General features: G+C 39.0%; 1 protein-coding gene across 7 annotated transcripts; it reads right to left on the bottom strand.

Moving 5' to 3' along the window:
* Positions 1 to 644: 644 nt before the first annotated feature.
* Positions 645 to 27,789, bottom strand: LOC125292495 (methyl-CpG-binding domain protein 5-like). 7 transcript variants are annotated; one of them, XM_048239825.1, is made up of 11 exons: positions 27,399 to 27,789; positions 11,882 to 12,454; positions 10,870 to 10,972; positions 10,355 to 10,532; positions 7,576 to 9,648; positions 5,934 to 6,039; positions 5,110 to 5,207; positions 3,886 to 4,754; positions 3,407 to 3,481; positions 3,231 to 3,275; positions 645 to 3,073 (listed from the first exon to the last, which is right to left on the bottom strand). In XM_048239825.1, the coding sequence occupies exons 2-6, from the start codon at positions 11,992 to 11,994 to the stop codon at positions 6,023 to 6,025; spliced, it is 2,484 nt and encodes an 827-aa protein (XP_048095782.1). In that variant the 5' UTR covers positions 11,995 to 12,454; positions 27,399 to 27,789; the 3' UTR covers positions 645 to 3,073; positions 3,231 to 3,275; positions 3,407 to 3,481; positions 3,886 to 4,754; positions 5,110 to 5,207; positions 5,934 to 6,022. The 7 variants fall into 7 exon arrangements, with proteins under 7 accessions (XP_048095782.1, XP_048095783.1, XP_048095784.1 ...); XM_048239826.1 differs by having other exon boundaries at positions 3,411 to 3,481; XM_048239827.1 differs by having other exon boundaries at positions 3,407 to 3,478.
* Between the last annotated feature and the right edge of the window lie 35 nt (positions 27,790 to 27,824).

Raw genomic sequence — 27,824 nt, 5'->3', positions numbered from 1 at the left:
TTTTAATTCAGGCCTACTAGGCTATTGAATTTGGTTTGTACTGTAGGCTCAGGCTGTAGGCTATCAACTGGGCAGACCATGGGCTGCATTTGATCAGTTTAAATGACTGGTGAATTCCACCTGATAGTGCACTAAATTAGATTTTTGTGAATCTAGCTTGGAAATATAGCTACTTATAAGAAAAATAGGACATGGCTCTTAGACAGTAGGCTAGGTCGCAGGTTAGATAGATAGATAGATACTTTATTGATCCCCAAGGGGAAATTCAGGTTTCAAGTCGCAGGGCTTAAAGTAGACCTAAAGTAGAGTGGGCCTACAGTTTAACCTATAGGCTACATCAAAACTGGACAAAAACGGCAACAGACCTTCATAAAGGACGCCTCCACTTTGAACCTAACCAGTGTGTTGTGTTCGATATACAAGTTCAAGAAAAATTATCAGGTTTACAACACACAAAATACAAGAGTAAGCAAATTGAGAGTAGACTTTTACTACATTCACACCAGCATATTATGACAAAAACACAAAGGTAAAACCTATGCAAATATATCAGCAAAATAACATTTCAAGGGAAGACTTGGTCATTTGGTACACATATTTTTGCTGAAATGTAAACATCATTTGGAATGACAGTAACATAACAGTTTGGACAATATTAAGAGTTTATTTAATTGACAAAGCGTTCAATGTCACATATGACCCCACTTAACAGTTTGGTGAATTCCTTATCACGACAACAACCAAAAAAAAAACTATCAGTCTTATGGGCTACACACTTTGGAAAAGCACCTACCCGTTTTGGCTGGTTACTGTAGTACTCATGTTCAGCTCTGATCACCAATTTACAGAGAAAGAAAACAGTAGTCCTACGAATGATCAACCTCAACCCTCGACCAAAATATTGACATTTTTTCCATGGGGTGATTCATAAAACGCCAATTAACATATCATCTGTTTTAAGTCTTGGATTGTTATTCAGTTTTTCAAGATCAAAGATTAATCACCATGACTGGATATAGGAGGAAATCTAAATAATGCACTTGATTACACTGACACATTTCTTATCATTCAAACTATTGGCATGAGAAGATAATCAAATTTTAATTTCTTTTTAAAAATATCAACACAGTAGGCTAGGCTAAATAAACATATAGACTAGCCAGACTTACCTGCTGGCCAGGCATATCATCAGCTCATCAAGTCCTTTTTACAACATATTTGTCTCCATATGCCCAGTTTAAATGGTGATAAGGGTTATATTCCTTTTCACCATTAAAAATACATAAAGTTACAATTGTTGACATACTTTAAGTCTCAGTAATACTCAATAGAAATGAGATGTTCCTGAGCCATGTTCAGAATAATGACAAAATGCTATCAGGAAAACAGCATGTTTAACACTATATATAATACAACACAATGGAAATACTGTCTCTGTCCACAAATATACACATCATACTGTAAGTAAACAAAAATATATATTCATCTGTTATCAGGTAACTTAATCATTTTCAATATATAAGCAGTCCTCTTGCTGAAGAGAAAAATATAATATTTATTCTAAGGCTCTTCAGAGTATCTATTGTATTATTGCAGACCATCATATGATAAACACATTAATAAAACATTGAGAAAATTTTCAAAACACAAGCAACAAGTGCCAATAATTACATTAATAATATCAATACAATAAGTAAGGCCTCAAATGCAATACAACAAAAGCACATGAAATGACATAATAAGAACACTGCCAAACAATAGATTTAGTAACCTGTGACAACTTAAATACTTGCCAGAACCTTGAACAATGACAAAACATTTGGCAGCAAGAAGATTTAAGGCTTTGTTTCACCTACACACTTTCTTGGTTAACAACAGTGGTTGCGTGAAAGTGAGAACATGACAGCACATTTTGAATACCAGCATCGTCATAGTGACAGTCACTTGTTCATACATAGTTTCTGGTTTTGGAAAAAACTATCACATTCAAATAGGATGTTGACTGATGCTCTAATGGCATTTTTAATAACCCAATATAATTACATTTACAATCCAAAGTTAAACTATTCTGTGGCAAAAAAACAAAACATTACATTGGCTTTTAATACAACTTCTGTACATAACCATCATACTCACACACTGTAGATCAACAGTATCCATGTTTCTTTCTCAGAGCAATTTATCAAAAATATAAAGAGAAAAAATAGTTTATTTTCCAACTTTGGAGTACAAAGTGTTCAATAATTTAAAGTAGGCATAGTGTTGACACCTACAACATGGCTTTCTTTTTTGTCTGTTTTTCAGCACAGTAACACTTTGATGACAAAGTAAACTTCATACAGTCTTCAAAGAAAGACAAGTACTTGAAGTCATCTAAGCCTAAGAATAATAATAATAATAATAATAATAATAAAAAAAAAACATCTTCTCAACTCAACTCAACTCAACTAGGAGGTTGTAGTAGCGACTAATTTTGTAAAGCAGACCCCCATAACGCAGCTAGCCATAAAATATTATTTACATTGGACAGAAAAATTGAGAGCATTGTTAAGTATTTAATGGGCTACTTATTCATGCATGTTCTATGTCTGTTTCAAACAGACCAAATTCACAAAATGTTAGGATACGATTTTCATTGCAATTCACAACCTGTTTCAAAAGCAAAATAGTGCCATTTAACACTGCAAAATCTGCAAGAAGTAGTCTTCTGCAATGTTGTACAGTAGTCAACCATTCTGTAATGTATATATTTAAAATGCACCAGAGGAAATCATTCTTCATTCTTACTCATTTTAAATAAGCAGTCACAGATAGATACATAGTCACAGGTTGGACACACAAAAAAACTTTTATAGGGATGTTTAGTCATTCTGAAAGTAGCGGCTTTTCTTTTCATCCAGTACATAAGATTGCAGCACCAAAACATCTTTGTCACATGAAATGTGAAATGCTCTGATCCTGATCCGTGACCTCTTGATGACCTCCCACAAGCTTACAAGTCCATGTGCTCACCGTTGCCTGGGGCCTTTCCTCCGTAATCGTAATTGTCAGTTTTTCTGTGTCTAAGGTGACCCTAGTTTGATTAAATAATGCATTGGTAAGTAAAATATAAATATCATTTTCAGTTACACAATCATGTATGCAAATTCCTAACATATTCTTATGTGAAGTACATGTCCAGATGCATAGTTATATAGTAGTTTAAGAAATACAATGACTTTTTCACTCACCACTAGTGCAGAACTCAATTCATCAGCTTCAAAGTGATTAGCCAACTACAAAAAAAGAAAGAGAATGCATTGTTTATCACAATAACTACAAGATATTCAAAACACATTCAGTAGAATAATGGATATAATGACATATTACTTTGTACATAAAGAAAATGCCAAATGAATCCGGTTACCTACTTATTACTTCTTTGGCACTGCTGAGCCCAAGGCCCTGGGTTAGAATTCTCTGGATGTTCCACCAACTACTACTTTTAGTAACAGAGTAAAGATGGAAGTGAATATTCCACAGATTTAAAGAATTTCAAGTAATCTGTGCATACATGTCTGTGTGCATGTATGTATGCTATACTTGTGTTTATGTACAGTATGTGTGTGTATATATATGAGTATAATCCTCTTACAACCATAATACAAAGATCTGAAGTTAATTGCATAGTAAACTTTATAGAGCACTATTCAAAGTTAATTTCACACCACATAATTAGTCCATTTCTACAAGGCCTTATATTTCATACTTACTTATATGTAAATCTTGTATTTTTTTTTTTCAGATTGTCAGTAAATGACGTTACTGAGACTATGATGAACCATTCTAGGGTTAGAGGCTAGGGTTTGGAGACCATCCAAAAGCAATCAATTCATCAATACTTACCTACTGAATAATCCAGTCAATACCTTTTCTTCCAGAGCTGTAGCTGTGCCCTTCACTTTCAAACGTGACAGGCCATAATGGAGATTCTTTGTTTAAGCAGCCAAGACTGTCTTTAAAAAAAGTGATCCTGTGCTGTTCGCCTACTGTTTCGGACCCTTTTTGGGTTTGCAGTCCTTATTACCACTGCTTTAATGCATGATGAAGAGACTAGGGCTATATTTATCTTTCTGTTACAGTGCTGGCTGGAAAAACAACTGTAATCACTGTTGTCCTTGGTACAAGTACATGTCCGGACTGGGCATGTGTGGGAGCTACTGGTTGAGTCCAACAGTGGGGTTCAAACTGGGTCCACGCCTTCTCTTGGCTTGTCTTGATCAACTGTATTTAGCTCTTTTTGATTTCAATCCTCAGCTGTTCCTGTAACATTTTACTTACAGTATAGAATGGAGCAGTGGCTTTTATCCATTGGTTCTCTCTGAATCTCATTCCATCCTATCTTTGGGTGGGGTTGTTCTCTCAGCAATTGGCTCTATAGCGCCCCCTCCAGTCTCACCAGGATGGATTATCTGTCCAGGCAGAGGTGCAAGGATCCATAAATGACCCCGTTCACCCCACAGGGGAGAAGGATAGGGAGGAGGGGGGGGGTGGCGAAGGCACAGATGGCATTGAGAGCCTTGGTGAGAATCCTGCTGCACACACCGGATGTTGTATTATGGTGCTTTTATATCACTTTTCGGTTAATCCACAACTATCTTTGATGCTCGTCCCCCAACATAAGACAGTCCCTCTGATCCATGAAGCTCTTTTTTGATTTGGCTTGAGTCTGCATTGACTTGGCAGAGAGCAAGACATTCTTTGCAACATTTCATCTAGAAAGGTAGAAAGAGTATGTACTAATGAAGTATCTGAGTTGATATGGTTAACTGATACAATAATACTTTGTTTAGATATAATTTATTACATCATATAATTGTCATCTATTACACATTCTTGTTTATTTACGCAGTACACATTTTTGTGTCTCACAGGGTCTATTCTTACAATAGTTATAAAGTGTAAAGATAGCTTGCTCAATGATTTTAAATATATTCTTTACAACAGGTTTAGGGATATGGGTATCTGGGAGTCTTATGTGTTGGGTATCAGCAGGGCAGTAATCCTTTTATTCCAATTTGTTTTACAACCCCTCAACTATTGCCAATGATATTCAGTAATGGAGCTTACCTCCAGGATCCATTGTGAATCTCAGTTGTTGTAGCTCTAGCTGTGATGTAGTTGTGGGGTTCAGGTATCCATCCATATTTATCACACTCAAATACAACCTGCAAGGTGTATAGCACCACAATGGTGAGACAGGAGAGATTTGCTGGCCCCTGGGGTTTCAGGTAATGTCATGTTGATGAGTCATTAATACTCTACTTTATATGTGGGTTGCAAGTGTATAAACATAAATGGAAAACATATCAAATGGATCTAGAAGACCTAGCAACAAAACTGCTTAACAACAACTCTTTCAGACTCTTTTGGTTGATCATATTAAGGTCAACCAGAGGTTTTGTGACAACAACCGGCAATGTTTGTTGCCGGATGACAGTTAATAAATGCTGGCAGAACGGAGTGTATGAACTGTGAAGACAGTACCAGGAAGTGCACCATCTGAGACAGCTCCTATGATTTTAGACTGAAAGAGCAAAAATACTAGAATGCATACAATCAGTTCCCTAACATCATCTGAGAACAGATGGGTTTTAAGTCTAGATTTCAAACATGTTGGATCTAACTTTGATAGCATTGATAAGAACGGAGTAACACTGCAGCTAAAAGATGCTTTACCATGTTTAGTTCTGAGAGCAACCAACAATTTTCTCTCCTGAGATCTTAGAGGTGTGTACAGCTTAAACATACTACATTATCCGTGAGGTAAATGTGAGTAAACGGTTAGGTTGTTTACAAGCTGAGATTCTAAAGTATTGGGTATGACATTGAGACAAACCAACACAGAACAGAACACATTAACTGTGTGGGTTTACAAACATAAAATGACAAACCTTGCGAAAGCGATTGTGATCTGCTGCCCTTGAGGCATTTGGAGAGCGTTTGAGGAAATCCACACAGCTTCCAAGTGAAGAGAATTAGGTCATTTATGTGGCGCTCCTGTGTTAAATATAGAAAGGGACCATGAATGTTTCAATATAACCAAGTAAAAAAGTTAATGCAAATAGAATTGTAAAGATGCCTGACAATAGTAGCATCAATGAAAAATGAAACCACTGAAATATCCAAAATATAAACACAAGCAAGAATTGCATTTACAAAAAGGTAATAGAAATATCTTGGTCAGATATCGAGAGTTGACAGTCAAAAGATAAAACTAAGTTGCTCCAATATATGAGCTACTTTACATGCATATGTCATACAATCAATCGCAGGATGATTGCATGACATATGCAATTGATTCTGGGATTCAGGATTTTTGGATCATAACATAGGATCTTCTAAAGTAACACGATGTCAGAAACAGTGTTACTTGTCAACATAAAAACCACATACTACTGTAGTTCCTAACATCATGTTCAGAATTGCCTATAGGCTCAGTAGAAAATGTATCAAAATCTCATCCACCAACAAAAAGAAGGTTAAAAAAAAAGGCAAGCACGACTGAAAAGACATCTCATACAGACACAAAGCAGCTGATGGGAGAGAGCTGACGTAGTTCAGCCAATGGCTTGGCATGTCTTTGTCAGAGATGATAACTTCCATAACCACAGGGGGCATGACACAGGCACAGCTATAATGTGAGCCTTAGACAGTCTGCCAGGTCTTCCATGAAAGCAGATGAACCAATGACATACAAATAATTTAACATGCTCTGCTTTTTTGCTTACACTGCAAACATATCAAATGTATAGATAGAATTGTTTTACAATGATGCTGTAATTAAATGCTGTAAATTCATAACAAGGTAGATCCCATAGGTTCCCAAGGTTAGTTGCAGTATAAAAACAATATGAAAACAGAATAAAATAAATTGAATTCAAAAATAATTTCTTGTGTCTCAAGAAATCATGCCAGGATAACCTGAGATTGAATTAAACATATACCCTATCCTATCCCATAGAAAGTTTTTTTTTTTTTTATCTTTGCTATTTTGTGCACTGTTTCATCTTGTGTGCTGCAGTTTAAAATAGATCCCTTTCATTTGCCAAATGTGCAACGGCTGACATTTTCTCCCAGTGACTGTGTGATATTTTTTTTTAAATTTTGTGTTTTTGTGAAAAGTGCATTCAAGAGCAACTTTAGAAGTTGTATGTGATTAGCCTCTGTTTAATAAGTAAAACCTAAAACAAAAAAGAAATCAAAGGCAAGAAAACAACCTGATATTGTTTAAAATAGGTCCTGTGCAAGAAAATAATGGGTCAGAGTTGCCTACAGAGTTAACTCCCAAGATTTCTGATTGAAGATCCATGTGCGAGTAGAGCTATGAGGCTTAAGAAATGAACCTTAATAAATATATATATATATATATATATATATATATATATATATATATATATATATATATATCTTAATGATATTAAATATATATATATATATATATATATATATTTAATATCATTAAGAAAAAGCTTCAAAACTTTACTGGCAATACTATTGGAATAGCGAAGGTTCTTGAGAACAAAGCCATCTTACCTGACATACCTGAAAGTGTCTGAACATAACCATTTGGGATCATGGATGAAAACACTGTCCCTCTGTGGATGTGTGGGGAGTTCAGGGGGTAGTAATGGTGGTTGGGCAGTTGTTGGTGTGGTTTATGGGGGGCCTGTGATCCCATTGCTGCCTGTCCATCTCGACCCATCCAAGAGTGCTCTGCATGAGCGTGTGGTTGATAGTGATTCATCATGGCAGAATGCCGGTCTTCTTTTAGTGAATGTTGTTCCATGATCTGGCACTGTGACAAGTTCACGCCATCTTGAGAGCACCGCAGCACCTGCTGGCTTTGAAAGGCAGCACCTGTGGAAACAATGCCATCCCTAAAAGGAGACTGGGCTGAACCCCCTAAGTAGTGTTCCATCTGAGATGTTCCATTGTGGGTACCGCTCATGTTCTGCAGAAGCTGGGCCATAGAGGCGCTGGATTTGAAACCATGCTGCGGTGGAGGCTTTCTGACAAACTCCGAAGAACCAAGGAACCTTGAGGCTGAGCTGCTGTACTGGGACTTAGGCATGTGGAAGGCTGTGTTGTTACTGTTACTGAGGTGTCTGCTCTTGTGGACTGCATCCCTCTGCTGGGCCATGAGTTTATCACGTAATACCGCACGGCCGCTCTGGGCCTCGGTCACTACTGGGGGAAGGGAATCCGCTATTGCATTCATACTGTGATGACCAACAGGGACTCCTGCTTCCAACTCACCACTGGAAGTTATGTTCTTATGAGCAGTCTGTGCTTTGGCTGCTGCGGACAAGAGGTGACTTGCTGCGAAGTTGGTCGAGTTGCGTTTGTTGAGGATGTGGTTCATTCCACCCATCACACCCTGGTTGCTTTTTTGAAGCCCATCACTTGAGCCAAATCTTGGGTACTTTGGGTTGGAATGTTTTCTCAGAGTACTTTTCATTCCCCCAAGGAAGTGGCTGGAATGGTCCTTGTAGTTCTGAAGCATTTCCGATTTCGCAGATGGACTTGATGACCCAATGGGGTAAGGGGAACATAAAGAGGAGTGTGGGGATGGTGAAGGGACCTTAGTGAGCCCAAAGGAGGCCTGTAGTCCAGCAGGTACCACAAATTCCCCATGGTCAGAAACAGAGGATGCTGAACGGGTACCGTGATGTTGAGTGTCTAGCCTGACCAAAGAGGACGCTGCCATTTGCACAAGAGATGTGATCGGTGACGGTGAGACAGATAGTGGTGTATGGTACTGACCTCTGCTGCTGTGACCTGTAGGACCGGGCTTTGCTGTCGGTAACGGAAGGTTACTTGGTAACGGAACAGTGGTGGAGTGCATATTTACATTCACTGGTGGTACCTGAGTGTGGGCATTGGTCTGAAGACTTGATGGATTTGCCCCCAAAGAAGAATGACTGGTAATGGGGTCCAAGATGCCAAGGGGATCTTTCTCAGTGGCCACCTGTGGCTTTGCCATGACACAGGAAGAAAGCTGAGAGTGGTGAGGGTTAAGGTGAAGCACTGACTGAGGCTTGTGGTGAAACATGTCCATGTTCTGAGGGTAACCGCAAGAAGAAGGGGGTTTCATGACGGGACTCTTGGCAGCGTTAGATGGAGCAGGAGGAACATTCCCTCTGCCCACCATGGCACACGAAGGCTGGGAGGATGGCGGGGAGCTGAGATGCGAGGCGCGGATTGGAGACAGCGGGGTTGTGGGCGCGCTGTTAGTGTGGGTCTTTCCTGGACTACAGGTCACTTGGAAGCCAGCAGATAGATCTGGACTCAAGAGGGAATCACTTCTAGAGGAGGGACTGCTATCCAGGTAAGGGTGGGAGCCAGCAGCTGAAGAGGGACTGAGCAGCCCACTAAGCCGATGCCTGTAGGGCGACTTGCGGTCTACATGCTGACTTGAGCCTTGCTTCATCCTGTTGTAGTTAGAATATACGTCCTGTTGAGGAGGGGAGCCCATATCATGTTGGAAGTGCTTCTGGCCATGCAACGTCACTGGTGTCTGGTAAGCCCTATTGCTGTCTTCAGGCTGAAATCTTGTGGAGCCATCGCGTTGATGGTTAGACAGGGAATGTGTGAAGGATGCTGAACCTGAAACAAATTAAGAAATGAAAAATGATGGCATTAAAATATGTAGTATTTCAGTTGCAAAGCTTGTGTACGATAAGGAAACTGATGGGGGACAGCTGAAACTTTAGAAATTCAATTATAAAAACGCCAGGATGAAAAAAAAAGGCGCCTTGAAATGATGAAAAATGTATGTCCCACTGTCTGACATTTTAGCTTTTTCGGTCACAACTGCACAAACACTATGCTGACAAGGTAAAATGCAAAGCAAAAAAAAATCTCACTGTGCTCAACTGAACATGTAAGTCGCAATATGTAGCTTGATCTCAATCTGTCATTATGATACAACATTTATTTTTCTAAAAAAAAAAAAAAAACAATTTACGCAAGGCATCAGCACTTGCTGAATAATGTCTCTCACTACAGGCTGAACATAACGGAAATCTAAAGTATTTCTCATATTTGTGTTGCTGTATATATATATATATATATATGTATATATTCAGATACAGTTTTCCTGACAAACAGTCACTACTTTTTAACTGTAATAAGATTTGGCATGATATAGAAAAGTAGACAAGCTTTGGAGTTCTGAAAGTGGACAATGTAGTTGTACAAAATAAAGTATACAGTAGAAATATATCAATCAATGAAAAAAACTCAAAATATGCTAAAATCAACAGCTGACATTCATCTTACGTTTTACAAAAAAATAGAGAGATAAGCATACTTGTATCACTTGGACTGGTGAGAACAAAGGAAGGATTGGGTGACTTCATGCTTTTGTGAAGGGTGGCTACGGCAATGATTTTCCTTTTGTGGATGCACAGCTTGGTCACGTCCCCATCCCCTTTGACATCCTCAGTGGTCCTCTGTCTCACGGCAGCCCCAGGGTCAAAGTTGAACACCTACAATTTCATGGAGAAGTAGGTGCCAGTGATTTATCTAGTAAATGTTCTAAATTTAGACTAACTTTGGAAAATCAATTTTCCAGCCAGTGTATGCTCCCAAAGATTATGTCCTGCTATAAGTTGATATACAGGATATAAGCTTTTACGCAGGAATCATATCATATCATAGAGAGATTATATGGAAAGAGGTCATACTAATTACTGTAGGTATAGACTATACTTATATCACACCACAAAACAGAAAACAGATGTGTGAGGAGTACTTTTCCTATCTTATGTATTATTTTTAGAAAATAAATGAATGCATTGTTGTCTTTGATGCATTGTTATTTACCTTTGGTAAAATGAGGGGGCACTCCAAACCACACTTACAGGTGCCATCTGTAAGCAGGTAGTTCTTGACTTGTTCCAAACAGACAAGGACTGAACCACTGGGACTGTGAAACACAAAAGGCATACAGTCTTACGTGTGAGACGTCATATGTTCCTGTAACTTTCCTACACAGCATATCCACTTGAAGCAACCTGTCCTTCCAATCATAAATGTAACTGAGCCTCATGTATGATATAAACCCACCCACTGCCTCACACAAAGAGCATCTGCATCATTACCATTTCCATTTCATATAGAGCTCTGGTCACAGCAACAGCAGACACATGCAAAATTAAACTTTCATCTCGGAATGCAATTCTCTGTCACAAACGGGCTGGGGGAATGCAGTTGGGTCGGAAATTATGGAGCCATAAAACACAAAATTCCAGCAGGGTTTTGCAGTTTATTCTGAAAATGTGGCATCTGGAGGCCATATTATCGAAAATGGGGCTGGCAGACAGGGGATGAACCTCATTCACACCTTGGGGGTGTAATATCTAACGCAGATGAAGCTGTTCTACGTGACCCGCTCCAGTATTGAAACCCTCTGCAGCACATTGCCTCCTCCATCACGCAACCTTTTCGATAAAATGCTTAGCAAACACTTTTCTGCCTTTCAATAAAGGTCGCTGGCAGTAACTTTGTCCCAAGACATGTAAGGCTAATGAAGTCAGGCTCATTTCAGCAGAGAGAGAGAGAGAAAGAGAGAGACCAAAGTCAAAAGTCAAAACAGAAAAAATTTAAAGACATTTACAGACATTTCAGTAAAATGGACCTGCAGGTGCAATATTGTCTACATGCACAACATTCACATCAGGGGCTAAAAGCACAGATGAAAATATCGCAAAATGCCACATAACAATTGCTTGTTTTTATATCTACCCTAACTGATAGATACTTTGACCATACCTTATCCATGACAATTGTGTGCTTTTATATCTACTCAATAACTGATATACTTTATTGGCCATACCTTATGTAGACGACCCTGGTGTGGTCAACCTTGCGCTGCCAGCCGATGGGCACCTGTGTGGTGGGAGGCGAGTTCTGTGTGTCTTGGCCCTCCAACGTCTTCATCGTGTTCATCCTCTATGGGTCCAAAATCACACCCTCACACAAGGCCACCTCAGCCTGGATAAGTTCATCCTTTGTGTTGTCTCAAAGGCAGGTCAAAGAACCAGCAGACAGACTGCATGCTGCGGTCTGTTTGGCAGAATGATGCTCATTGCCAGTTCTCGGCGCGGTTGCCTGGGATCCAGCCTTACTGACACCTTGGCTCCCCAGCGCCCTTCATCGCCATTCTCCCACCGATGTCACTGCCAAGATGAGGTCATGGAGCTGTGAAGCGAGAGGGCTGACGGGCTATGAGATCAGCTGAGTCACTATGGGCTATCAGTCAAAATGGCTGTCAGAGAGACAAGGCAAACGCAAGCTTGGCACTCATGTTTTGCCGTTTTCAAGACTGGGGTAGATTAAGCCACAGAGACACAGAGACGATGCTAATCATCGTCTTTGGTTCAACTCAGGGCATTGAAGAAGTGAATTCCTGAAAAAAAAGAAGAAAATTGCAAAAGTAAGTATACATCAAGCAATACCATGTTTAAAGTACAACAGACACATTAGTGCAATGAAACGTCTTATCACTTCCTCTTTGTCCAGAACACAATTTCCCTCTTAAAAGGGTGTGACAACCTTTACAAATTAATGATAATAAAAATAAAGCCATGAACGCATACCACATAGCAATGATCCTTTTCTAAAATCACACATTCGGTAGTTCTATAACATAAAAGAAATCAAATCTGGTTGTAATATCTATAGCTGTTTAACAATGAATACTGAACCATTTGGACATTGCTCTTTCAAAGAACTAACCGATTAGGGAAATATTGCATACCCCCCCCATTTTACAATTTTAGTCAAATAATGAAAGAATATGACCATCATTTTGTGTTTTTTTTTTTTTTAATTATCTACTTTAAATCATCCCTGTGCAGACTATTTGGTACCCATGTGTGCCAACACAATTTCATTTTCTGCATCTGGGAAGGATATAAAGATATCTGATATCAGTCATCCCCATGCAATTCAAAGTTAAAATAGCAGAGATTTAATTTTGTCCATGACAAAGAAGATGATGTGGACATTCTAACTAGACGTGTGCCTCTCTCTCTCTGGCTCCAACTAGGAAAAGTTTGGAAACAAAGGGACACAAAGATTTGTTATAGTGTTGCATCTGAGCACAATTTTGGATGGATGTACAGGTAACCTACAGATGGACAGACAGAGCAATTAGTAGAGGCAAATGGCTTCACTACAAAACATATTCACAGTCCAGATGGGGATGAGATTGTGCACAAATCTGTGCTTCCGAAAGCAAAAATCTATTTTAATTAAACTAAACGTTAGAGGACTCCACTAATAAATATATAAAGAAAGCGCCTGAGCCTTGCAGATCTCATCCATCCTCACAGAAAAAAAGGTTGCAGCAGACTTGAAAACTAATAAATATGCACAGGGGGGGAATATTACCATCTCATTGCCACTGGTGATCTCATCCTATCAGGTATTGGCTAGGACTTGATTAAAGTGGGGGATGGGGGTAAATAAGAGAAGCCTTTTGCCATGGTGACGGAGTATGACTAAGCCCCTATGGCGGTAGTTTGAGTGACATCAGTTCCTGTAACAGAGTGATGACCAGGAGCCTACAGGGACATGGAACCCACCGGGAGACCAGCTATAACATGTCCATAATTCAGCCTAAAAAAAGACCAGCTATTACATGTCCATAATTCAGTCTAAAAAATATTTGCATCATATATTTAAATGCATCATTATTTGCATCATATAATTAAATGAAAATCTTACCTAAAAATAAAAATAACAAAGTTTGGCTCAGATTACACAAAAATTAAAAATGCTATATCATGCATATATTGATATTTAAACTACTACAACATAAATTAGAACTAGTGTCACCTTTTAAATATTTACCTCAGAAAATGTAACCACAAAATGTCACATGATTAGGCAGGTACAGTACATTTTATTGATTACAAAATTACAAGATATTTTGTGACTGTGCCCCTTGCATCCAATACCTAGGATAAGCAATCCAAAAAGGCATAAGGGACAGTGATCTTCAAGACATACCTTAAAACTGAGCTTGAAAATGCTCTTTGTGTAAATTTTGCATGGCAATACTAAGGGCTGTATTTTGCACACTGGCGCATGGCGTAAAACTCGTTTTTCACCCAGCGCAAAGTTTAATTCCTTATTTTGCATGTTTAATTTTTAAACAACGTTTAATTTTTAAACAACCTAGGGAGTGGCCTGGCGCATTGTATAAAATTCACTATTGTACACCTGGTCAGAAGTCTATGGCGAGTTGTTTATATGCGCATTGTCAACAGTCATATTGGCGGGTGCACCTATCATCCATGAACGCACACCAGCCACTTCCAAGCAAAACATTACAAATTGCACGATTACAATAGGAAACATAATTAGAATAAAGATATTACGAAATACTGTACATCTCATGATGAGTAGTTATTCACCATCATTTGCAAATTGGTAATGACGGTTAAAAGTGATTAGGGGAGAGGCGAGAGACACGTATGGAGCACAGCTGAAGACACACGGTCACGAGATATAAGCAACTCCTCTGCAGGATAATCATTTGAGTAATATTAGGGTAAGTGTTATGTATTCCAGCCTATGTTTTCGATGGTAACCCATTGTCAGTCAATAGTGAAAGTAACTGCATATAACTGTCTTGTCGTTGACGGACACCATGGTGAAGTTAGTTTCACTTTTGCCAATGAGTTCAAATAATAGAGGAGTGCAAATGCGTGAAGGCTATGCTAGGTTTTAGTAAAGTATGGTTTAGTGGAATGACTTCCATACAGTCTCGCAAGCAGCTTCCTTCAAATGCGCCATTGAATGTCAAAATACCGATGCATTTATTTGACATCGCGCTTTGCGCCGTTAAAGGGAATGACAGATGTCATTCTCATTGGTTTAAATGATGTTATACGCCCCAAACACACCCATGACTGATTAAAAAACCTACTGTAGGAACACTTTGTTGCGCCATGTGCTCGACGTTTGATAACGAAAACCCTCCCAATGTGGACTGGACACATCCTACTAAATTTGAATAAGCTTTTGACGAGTGACGATGCGCTTTTGACTGTCATGATAGGGCCCTAAGTCTGACAGGATATATGTATGGATCCATCTAGGGCTGTCCTCATCCCTAAATCAGGTATCTCGTCACAGACACTTTTAAGACATTTAGCTGCCATTGTTTGATAACACACCACAGACAGTATGAACAGCTATTACGATGCATTTCTTGTGACAGATGACACATCCCGAGCCATGCACAAGAAAATGTTGGGAAGAACAGGGCACTCTTGCAGGGCATAACACATTTTTCAACTGCCTTTTGCTGATTGCGATAACACAAGTAATAAGGCTAAAATCACAATAACAATGCTTTTTTATACCAACACTGTAATATGTAAAATATACTGCACTTATTATATAAAAGAAGCTGAAGCTGAACTTCTGCCTACTGCTCCCACATTGCAATCAAGTGAGGCTCAGACCTCTCATATGCTAGAGAGCTTGAAGAGAAAGAGTGGTTGAAATATAGGACAGGCAGTCTCAGCATTAAAGGTACCCTGGCCATTCCGTTGGGGTGTCCGTATGCACAAGTGTGTACGTGTATTGTGTATATGTATTGCGTGTGTGTGTGTGTTTGTGAAATGAGTGGCTACACATCTGTGTGTTACATATAGCAAGGGAAAATGTCAGTATTTTTTTTGCTTCTGAGAGTAAAAATAGTACATTAGATGACTTAAGAAAGTATCCTAGAGATAGGATACAGATCACAGTATCAATATTTTTGCACCTTAGTGTAATAGTGTTTTTGTGTATTTTTTTTTTTGTGTATTATGTCAAATTTATAGTACTTGGAACATGAAATAGGAAGTGGATGCAGCAGTGAGCATCTCTCTCACTCCATCACTTTAAATATGGCTGGTACATTCAGAGCTGCGTGCATTTAGCTCAGCAGTCAAACAGCTGATTCTCCAGGGCTACATCAGAATGCATGGTGCAACTTCAGGTGCCCTAGAGAGATGCAGCATGCTGGCTTGATGTTAGTTGACCTGCTTCACTCAAGAGAGCTTAATCAACTACTGCTGTTGATCTGAAACAAGGTTAAAATTAGTCATGAAAATAGAATAATTGAGTTTTAGTAGTGAAGTGCTCTACAATGAGACATAGGGTACTAAGTGGAGCGCTATGAACTAGTAACCAACTATGTATTGTAACATTTGTCATCAATTAAAATTTGCAGAACTGATCACTTATACATTAGAATCACAAAGGTTTTGCGCTGCATTATTAGGCATATACTGCCTGATGCTGAATAACACACACCTTCATGATGCCTTATGTGGGAGGGAAGCCAATCATATACCTATACCTGGTTCAAAGACAAGACATGGTTTTTTGTCCCCAAGCGATACATTTTACAAAAACAAATAATTGTTGTTAAAGCTTTTTGAAATTACTGAACTTTTAGATGTGTGTTGTATTATTTGTAAGATAATGTTATGATACATGTATGTTTTAGTCTAAAAATTGTCATTCAGTGCAATGTCCCTGTGCAAAAGGGGAAAACGATTTGCAAGAGATTTTATGTATTTCACATGACAATATTCACAACTTGGATTCCTTTTTTATGAAAAAAAAAAATGATTATTTTGATCAGTGGACCCTTGTGGACAAAACTATCTAAATATATATAATCAAGAAATTTATAAACATAAATAATCGAGGAATTTTTGGACTTTATGGCTACCAAAGGTACTAGCATCATTTCCCAACCTTGGGGTCGGGACCCCATGTGGGGTCGCCTGAAATTCAAATGGGGTCGCCTGAGATACTGGGTATCTTACAATAGACCAGTACATTACATTAAAATATACATACAGTACATTAAATAAAAAAAATATTAAAAACCCCAAGATATCCAAGTTAAGCAACAGATCCTTCATTATAATTTAGCTATCGGTAAGTAAAAATAAACTTAGACAGCCCGCATGAGATGGAATTATGCTTGATCAATGTTTGAAACAAGGTAGCAAACCAACCAGGCGCGCAAGTACATTTGGGGAAAATGAAGAACCACTCTCATCTGGATGTTACAGCAGTTCTCTCTCGCAATATGTTTATGTAAAATGAACTGAATGACTGCATTTTGGAGATCTAACAATGTATAAAGCAGAGATGTGGACTTGAGTCACGACTTGGACTCAAATCAAACTCGAGTCATGATTTTGATGACTTCAGACTCGACTTGACAAAATTAGAAATGACTTGCAACTCGACTTGGACGTCCAATCGTCCATGCTATTGATTCGAGACTTAACTCGGACTTTGCCCCTTTGACTTGTGGCACGGCCATGGGTAAAATTACTTGTATCTTATCAAAATAGAACTATTTCCTGCCCATGCCAACTTCAGCAGTTCAGAAGTTCATCTTACACCTGCAACGCAGAGTTATTTTGCATTGAATGCAGGGTCTCTTATCGATGAGAAAGGAAATAGTATTATCACCACTGAACATGCTCCCATTTGTCCCCTGACTTGTCCCCTGGATCATCTGATCTTGTGGTGGATCCTGTGATACTGTGATGTTCGTTATATAGGCAACAATTTAATGTGCTCCAAAGGAGCTAACCGAAACTATCACTTAATCATAATCTAAGCATTTCATGTTTACACTCTCATCAGCGTTGTATTTTGTAATATTTGAGACCTAAGTGCGTGGGCCCTGGTTGAATTGACATGGAATGACCCAGTGGTATAAAGCACGCCGCCACTTGACTCTAGTGCAGTGGGGACGCGTTCTCTGGAGTGACGAATTGCACTTCACCATCTGATGGACGAGTCTGGGTTTGGCGGTTGCCAGGAGAACGGTACTTGTCTGACTCCATTGTGCCAAGTGTAAAGTTTGGTGGAGGGGGGACTTTGGCGTGGGGTTGTTTTTCAGGAGCTGGGCTTGGCCCCTTAGTTTCAGTGAAAGGAACTCTGAATGCTTCAGCATACCAAGAGATTTTGGACAATTCCATGCTCCCAACTTTGTGGGAATAGTTTGGGGATGGCCCCTTCCTATTCCAACATGACTGTGCACCAGTGCACAAAGCAAGGTCCATAAACTTTATCTTTAAGACATGGATGACCTTGAGTTTGGTGTGGATGAACTGGCCAGAGTTCTGACTTCTACTCGATAGAACACCTTTGGGATGAATTAGAGCAGAGACTGAGAGCCAGGACTTCTTGTCCAACATCAGTGTGTGACCTCACAAATGCGCTTCTGGAAGAATGGTCAAAAATTCCCATAAACACACTCCTAAACCTTGTGGAAAGCATTCCTACAGCTGTTATAGCTGCAAAGGGTGGACCGACGTCATATTAAACCCTATGGATTAAGAATGGGATGTCACTTAAGTTCATAAGTCAAGGCATGCGACCCATACTTTTGCCAATATGTATAGTAGTTAGCCTACTGTGTGGGGAGTGAGTGCAGGGGCGTAACTATCGGTAAGCAGGGTACGCGGTTGCTTACGGGCCCGGACCAATCAGGGGCCCGCATCACACTGGAAATACATGATTGACGGCCGGGCCCTAACGCAATAATCGTCACTCGCGACCGGGCCTTTCACTGTAAAACGGACATTGTTCAGAGCTTAACACAGCCCAGCATAGTCCATGTTAAGATTATCTTTGTTGGACCAAACCAGGTAATAAATAAACTTGTTTGAGTTTAGGAGCAATGCACCTTGTCTAAAGTTATTCATTAGCCTTTAGGTTAATAGACTAATGATGTCTGCCTATTCACCTATTGCCCATCTTAATGGTTTAAAGTTCACGTATTCTCCATCAAATAGACTCATTATACATTTTCGCGTGCAAAAATGCAACATACGGTTAGACATTGAAAAAATATGCTTCTTGCTACACTAGGATACTCACCGTTTTTTCCTAACATAATTTGAATTGGAATTCTCAAAGTTTCATGTAGCTCACCTGTGACATCCATCACCTCTGCTCACATCACTCACATCACTATTCCAGCTGATACATCTCAGATCCAGGGCAGACAGGCAGTTCTATCACTAGTGCCAAATGAACAATTTACACAACATAATGCCTTAATTTCAATTTCATAAGAATATCAAAATTACATGTATATATATATATTTTTTTGTGCTGTAGAAGGGGGGCCCGCCTTGATAATCCTGCATATGGGCCCGGTGTTGGCTCGTTACGCCACTGAGTGAGTGCTTGCTGCTGAGAAGGTCTCACGGACAGAGGTTCGAAGGGGAAGGAGGAGGGGGCAGCACCTGGCCTCAGGTCTCCCTACTGCAGCATGGGAGCGGGAGCAGGGAATAGCCAACAACTAATGCAATCAGTGGGCTACAGTCAATCATATCACAAATTGTCTCCATAAAGCACATTCCATTCATAATATTCATTAGAGGCCTGCAGTTTTACATACATGTTATGTATGCACTCACATAGACAGATAGGCTACACCCATGCACTGTTTTCAATTTTTAGACAATGTCTTATTTAAGCCTATACTGTACGTTTAAAGCGAGAATGATTATTGACTTTTATCATCTCCATGATGGGAAATGTAACATAACAGTTCCCCTGTTACTCCTTTCTCTGCTCATTTTTGTTGTGTGTAGGCCTACTGCATTCTAGTTTGCCATTGCCTAACTTGCCAACATTAAACATGTTTTTTATTGAAATATAAATTCTTAATATGATGAATGGAAACATTATGACACACTGTAAAAGCAAGTCACTCACACATCCAGATAGTCATCCACACACTTCACTCCCTAACTCACACACACCTCATATATGTTCCTCACCCCTCACTCAATTAAATTAGCTTCATTAGCATGACTGTCGGGACATAGCATTCCCAGTTGGTAAACCCATTACAATCAAAAATTCAAAACCAGTATTCACTCTTACTTTTCCTCAGTAAGAGAACAAAGGATACTTTGTTTGTCTTTGGGCTTGTGATTATAAGTGTGTTCAATAAAGTATGATATATTGATAAAAATTATATATAGAAAGCATAATTGATGACATATTAATATGCGGTTGCATAATATGACAGTGACTTGTTTAGGACTCAAAAAAAAAAAAAATAAGGACTTGGACTCGACTTGGTCTTGGACTTGCTTGGGACATCTCTGTCTTGACTTGGGACTTGACTTGGACTTCAGCGGCAAGTTTTTACATAGATCTCCACTTCTCGAGGTCACCAAGTACTGTCGGTATGAAAAAAACTAAAACAATCGGTTTTACCTCGAGTTGCTACAGCCAGCAGCTAATGCAGTCAGGCAGCTACAGCGCTCTGTGGGCATGTAAATGGGAGCTCATGGACATGCCCCCAAAGTGTAGTGCTGTAGCTGCATGGCTACATTAGCTGCTGACTGGAGCAACCTGAGCTAGGTAAAACCAATTGTTTTCGGGAGGGTTCTACACGCAATCTAAGCAGCATATAACTACCTCAAGTTGTTTTTTATACAACTAAAAAATCTCCATAAAAACTAATCAGGCTTCTAATTGAGACCTGCCTTTATTTGTCCAAACCTGTAGCTACACCAGACCACGAAAAGGGTCTGTGTTTAAATGGGACTCTTTTAACCAAAGTTTTATGAATGATTCAGTGCGATTTTGGATGTATGGCTTGCACATTAGCCTGTGTTAGTAACTAGAGGAAACTGGCTCTGCCAAATGTAAAAGTTGCAGGTGCTTTACTCTATCAGGAGGTGCATAAGTTGGGCAGCCTACTGGTTAGCACTTCGGACCTGTAACCGGAGGGTTGCCGGTTCGAACCCCGACCAGTAGGCACGGCTGAAGTAGGCAAGGCACCTAACCCCTCACTGCTCCCCGAGCGCCGCTGTTGATGCAGGCAGCTCACTGCGCTGGGATTAGTGTGTGCTTCACCTCACTGTGTGTACACTGTGTGCTGTTTGTGTTTCACTAATTCACGGATTGGGATAAATGCAGAGGCCAAATTTCCCTCACGGGATCAAAAGAGTATATACACTTATACTTAAGTGCTATTTACAGGTAAAAGTAATTTCAGAAATATAGGTGTGTAAACGGTGTTTATGTGCATTTAGCCTCTACAGCCCCGATTAGAAGATCACCAGTCAGTTGTGTTTTGGACGTACAATATTACTCGAGACAATCTGTCCCAAAACATGCATTTTCACTTGTCATTCAGTACAATACAAATATAGACCCTAACTTTGAAGTAAAATCAAGTGGCTGCAGTCATTCGATGGTTTTTATCAACAAAAAGATTCCAGATGACCCTTTAGCACAGAGCCATGGTCTACATCTCTTAAAAATGTCCCTATCCTGACTTGACGACTCTAGGTACAACACAAAAAATATAATGTCATTATTTTTCTAAACAAAGAATCTTATAAACATTTAAAAAAAAAAAAAAAAAAAAACATACAAATGTGTTTGAGACAATATGTCTGACCAAGTTCCATTCACAGAGTAAATGCATAAAGTTACAGGTTTTGTTAACAAAACACCATTATAAAAGGAGCAAAATGCTATGCTGTGTTTCACCTGAGGGGACGCAAAAATCTATTGTTTATTGTAAATGTTTATTTTGGTGTTCCCAAAACACCTGTAACTATATGCATTTATTCTGTGAATGTGACTTGGTACAATATTGGTCCTTTACACATTAATTTTCCATATACTTGCTATTTCCACATAGATTTTTATGGTCCTACTAGCTACCCCACATACCATTTCAGTTGCTTGAAAAAGACACAAAAATACAAACACGCCTTGTTTTATCCTTACTATTGTCATGGTCATTTGATGTGGAGACTTTTTACAGCATGTGTTAGGCTAACCAGCTACGGCATAACTCATAAGCATACAACATATAATTTCGAGTGAAAAAACGAAGAGAAAATCCAAAGACTGTGTACATATTTTCATTTCCGAGAGAAGGAACTACTCATCCCATAAACCACCACGCCTCACTGAATAATATAGGCAAAATCGGCGCGATTTATTTAGCCATTTCCAACCGGCAACAGCATGCAAACCCTTTCCTCCAAACAGTGATTTTTATATAGTGATTGTGCAGTTAATAGCAGTTATTTCAGGAGTAATCGTGTAAATAATAGTGTTTTGATATTGAATTTTATATTTATCATCGTGTATTTTATATCGTGTGTGTGTGAAAGCGGTTAACGTTAACGGCAGTGCTTGGTAACGTGACCTGACTCATCCTATGCTGTCATCACTGCTCAGTCGGGCTGATGCATGGACTGGTGCATCGTCTGCTCTTGGACCACCATATTCAGTTTATTAATTTGCCGTGAATTATTACACAAAATGTTAATTAAATGCACAAAGTATTCCTAGGTTAATGATTGATATGAATCATACAGTGAATGAAAGGCTACAGTAGCCTAGCTAATGTTAACTAGCACTGCTAGCAGCATTGTTACCAACCTCCCTGCTTAAATCACCACAACTTTGTAGGTCTTGTCCCTCATGCTGGCCCTTACAAAACCCACAAACTGACTCTCGGACACACAACAGTCAATAATGTGACCCGATTTAAAGTGGCTTTCACTCCTTTGGACACTCACTAAAACATAATATATCATACCTGTGTTGCAGCATGTAGGCTAATGTTAGCTGCATTATGTAATGACATACAATGTCGGAAATGCTAAAGGTTAGCCTGTCGGCTACCTGAAAAGTTTGAGTGTTTAAACTAACATTTACAGTGGTCTATTTGATAGTGTATTGGCCCTGACTAAGTTCGTGTGATGTATAAACCCCAATCCTTGTTGATACAAGTACCAATATTCGTCAAGAAAGTTTTTAATCACATTAAGATTTTCGCCATAGGCAGTAAAAGACTCCGCCATCTTTGTCAATATTTTTCGCTGAGAAAGTTTCAAACTATGACCAGAGAAGGCTATGACCATAACGGCCTTTCCACCAATCAGAGGCATCACTGTGGGATTGTGGGATTGTTCAGGATTGTGGGTAATGAAGTACTTATCCAAGAGATCGCGAATAAAAGGCATTTATCTCAAAACAAGATTAGTGCCCCATGAACTCTTGGTGTCTATAGGAGCATATACAATCGCTTAGTACAGCCGTAGCTGGTTTTAAGTCTACCACGTGCAGTTAAGTTTTTATGGCTTATACCGCAATTGTCAATGGAGAAATTGCATTGAATTTTTACATCCGGCATCGCCTGTGGGCGGGACTGTGCAGCTCTATACTGACTGATACCAAATGAAAAAAACAAAACTGTTTTTTAATACCCTCAATATCACACTTAATGCACATTTTTCCAAAATATAGGGCCCTTTCGAAAGTCAGAAGACATTTAGTACAGACTTTAAATTGTTCATACATGCTTTTTATGAGTTGGTCTTCCACCCTAGAAACTTTCAGGAGGCTAGGGAAAATATTTGTCAAGATATTAATGCCTAAACATGGCATGTGTTTTTCAGGCTGTAAAATGAAAGAATTTCAAGGTCTGAAAAAGATATGAAGACAGTAGATTTGCACAGAAATATTTCACAGGCCTTGGTTTTAGGACCCATTGATGATATAGACAAGGTTTGAACAAAATCTGAGACGGTGCAGTAACAACCTTATCTGATTGGACATGGAAAGACCCTCCAATGACTACCAAAAAAAATGCAATCTCACCTTGTTTTATCTTCCTGAGCATTTGATGCAGAGACCTCAAACATTGGCTCAACATTAAAGTATTGCATTTGCAGACAAAATAATGATTGGTGCCATGCGGATACAAAAAAAGACATCAAAAACATTAAAGACATGATTTCATTTTTCCAAATCTAGGGCCTTATATAAAACTAATTTGCATGTAGTACAAACTTTTAACGGTCCAATCATACCAAGAACATGTTGGTTGTCCACCCTACAAAGTTTGGGCAGGCTAGGAATATACTTATACTATAAAGATATTAATGTCCAAACATGGCCTCCAAGATAAGACATTCTGAGAATGAAAAAATTATGAAAACATTAGAATTTAACAAAAATGTTTTACAGGTCTTAGTTTTGGGACCTAAATATTAGGTAGACAAACTTTGAGCAAAATCTGGGATGAGGCAGCAGCCATTATCCTGGAATTTGTCTGATTTGACAAGGAATTCCTTCCTTTTGAATGCAAGACAACAAGATGACTAAATTCCTATCTTCCTACTTGAGCAAATTCAATTTCAAGGTGAGAACGCTTTCATCGGATGGCATGCATTCATGCATTGCTCATCATTGCCTTGGTAGCCATCTTGCTCGAACAAGCAAACCTACGTCGGTTGAAGCGGGAGAGTCATAAACATTGTCATGGCAATGGTGATTTCTATCAAAGGCTCTGCCTTTACACTTCAGGATTTTGGGTAGTGTAGTGCTTTTCCGTGAAATTGAAAATAACATGTTTTTCTTAAAACAAGGTTGATATATGAACTTGTGGTGTCTACATTAGCATATAGGCCTACAATTGATTATTAATGTCGTAACTGGTTTTAAGGTCCTTTAACAGTTACGATTTTATCACATAGGCTATAATCAAATTCTAAACGGAGAAAATGAATTGGATTCTTACTTTTGGAATCGGAGTGTCACTTTTGAACTCTATTGCAGATTAAAGACATCCTTTTATGTTTACTTGTTACTTACTTTTTTATCATCTGTACAATGATGAATATGACTATTTTTGCTACTGCTGTGAATATTAATACAAAAAGTGATAATAAGTAGAAGAATATTAATGACTTTAAAAGGCTGGTTTACAGGACTGTGTCATTTAGTGCAACAGAGAAGTGTCATAAAGTACAACAAATCAATAATATTGACACAATAGTGCTATGAGAATGAATCTGTATACTTTTTTCTCCCAAATATAAAAAATGAATAGGAATTCCTCTTTGAACCAAATCCATTATGTGGATTCTAGAAAAAGTCACATAAAGAGGCCCAAAAGTACCAAAGGGCACTGAAAATTAAACTTGTGAATATCACAAAGAATGTTCCTTCCATTTTTTTTGTTCAAGAATCATTGCACTGCATGACTTTTTGTTTCTTTAATTTCTATAAACAACATTAAAAAAAAACCATCAAATTGGCATACTTCCAAGGTAACATTTTGGGGCACATTATCAAATCAATAAATCAGATCATTTTCTATTTTATTTTTTTGGCTGGTTGAACTTATTTGTCTTTGACCCACCTATACCTTCCAGGTGGATCATGTGTAGCATGCTAGCCTCCTTCTGACACTGGGAGAAGACTGTATTCCCAGGTGGATCATGTGTAGCATGCTAGCCTCCTTCTGACACTGGGAGAAGACCTTATTCCCAGGTGAATCATGTGTAGCATACTAGCCTCCTTCTGACACTGGGAGAAGACCGTATTCCCAGGTGGATCATGCGTAGCATGCTAGCCTCCTTCTGACACTGGGAGAAGACCGTATTCCCAGGTGTTTCATGCGTAGCATGCTAGCTTCCTTCTGACACTGGGAGAAGACCGTATTCCCAGGTGGATCATGCGTAGCATGCTAGCCTCCTTCTGACACTGGAAGACCTTATTCCCACAGTGGCCGATCTGCATTAGTTACTTCAACCATATCCATGTCCAGCCCTATTCTCAAGACAGATACTTGCCCTTTCTCAGTTAGAGTCCAGTACATGCAATAAACCAGTCGTCTTATTTCTCATTATTTTCATTGACATTTCTTGACAATATATCAGTACAACAATGCCACATACTGCAATGAATGCAGAAATCGAGCCTTTCCAATAGATTACTGATGCTTACATTTTGAGAATATGATTTATTTGATCAGATATTTGGGCTCTAATGAGTTCAAATTAGTTAGAAGGGATGCAGAGACATGGAAGTAAGCCTTGGAATGTATTAAATACTGAAGACCTGGGAGAGAAAACCTGAACATCACAATGATACAGTATGTAAATAGGAAACCATTTTCAAAAAGATCTGGAATTTAGTTGTGATCCTTTGCCAAGCACACAAAACAATAGGCTAAATGGTCTGAATTAAGGCCTAACATCCTATTAGTTTTGACAGACTTTTAAAATAAATGAGACTATTTAAAACCAAATAGCAATGGCAGTGTTAGGTTATGTGGATAATCTCAGAGGAAAGCATTTTCTGGACAGTTGCATGAGGGTGGGTGGGAGGGAAGGTAAAAACGCTGGTTACGCGAATGTAACTGTGGTTATGTGAGTAGTGGATGACCGCCAGGGCAGTCTCTTCGTAGTGGATCGGTCTGTGGCTGGCGCAACAGAGATATATCCACTACAAAGAGACTGCCCTAGCGGTCAGGAACTACGAAACATAACAACTATGATTTCACCTTAGCCCATGTAGGCTGAAAGACAATAATCTTCCTCTTACATTTCCATCAGATTGTTTTAACAGGAATTAGACTGGCTTGAAGGTCACAAAGTTAACCTGATAAAGTCTACAATATGAAACTGTAGCCTACTGAAGCATTATTTAGTTACTGACAGTCAACCCTAAAGATGTTTTAGTCTACACACTGCATATTGCTTATGGGTTGCCTTCTAGATTGTGGCCTCAAATGTGCTGAAAATTGCATTGAAAGACTTGTTGATTGTAATTGTAAGCAATCCAATCCTGGGAGATGTACCAGAACACACTTCTAAAGCCTGAAGCCCTCCCATTCAAGAGTTCATAATATGATGTTTCGGCCATCCAGTTAGGCTATGGCTTTTTTAAAAACTGAAATCAAGTGAGAACTGTATGGTCTAAGCCCCTGTGGTCATCAAGAATAGTTTTAAAGTAGGCTACGTTATCTGCTAAAGTAGCCTAGGCCTAAACCAGATTTCGACATAACAAACAAGAAAACGAGAGGAATATGTTTAGAATCATATAGTGCAATCAGTTCTTCAGCTAAACTTACTGTTAAAATTCTAAATGTAAGATCTAACAAGATTTTGCAATGTTTCCAGGTGAAATCGTGAGGGAAAATTAGCGTAGGCTACAGTAAACTTGTCAAAATAGAAATCCTGAATGGTGCAGTTCATTAGCTGATTGTTACCACATTCTATTTTGTGCACAACCAGTTCATGACCATTTATGTATCTTTACATAAATCAACTTTCTCTACAATTACTCATAAGAACATTAGGGTCACATGTGACCCTGCATAAAATTGGACAGCAAGATAAGACAACAAAAAACGTCAGGCTACTGTACTGTACACAGCCTCCAATCACTCATTTGGCAAACAGTCAAATCTACGTTCAAAAAGCTACGATTTTTACCAAGCAAACGTCTAGCTATAGCTAACAGTTACCTACCTTTGATGTCTTACGCTGTGAGAAATGTCATGGCAAGGGGTGTTGGTTTTCATTTCATTTTGGGTATGTGTCCATGAATTTGCCATTAAGGAGGATTGTTGTTCACATATGTCTCAGACCATGGACAGATACAGAAATACAGGAGAAGATTGAGCAGGGGTTAGGTCTGTACAGGGGCTGAGACAAGCATATGTCTTCATTCGTCTTTTTAAATTCAATATTTTTAAAGCTATGATCTCTGCTTCATCCATCTTCATCGCATTCCTTGAATCCAGAGCACGAAATAGAGCTTAGCGGCATGACAAAAACGGATTTAATTCCCTTCCAAAATAAAAATGAAAATGCTTCCAATTCCAAGTGCAGCTGCTGTATCTTTTCTGGCTTGTTGGGATAGAAGGATGAAGCTTTTCAATGCGCGTGCGCCAC

The sequence above is a fragment of the Alosa alosa genome, chromosome 3 (genome assembly GCF_017589495.1).
Source record: "Alosa alosa isolate M-15738 ecotype Scorff River chromosome 3, AALO_Geno_1.1, whole genome shotgun sequence".
Taxonomy (NCBI): Eukaryota; Metazoa; Chordata; class Actinopteri; order Clupeiformes; family Clupeidae; genus Alosa; species Alosa alosa.
Note: the sequence above shows the minus strand (reverse complement) of the source record. Positions and strands in the feature narration are given on the sequence as shown.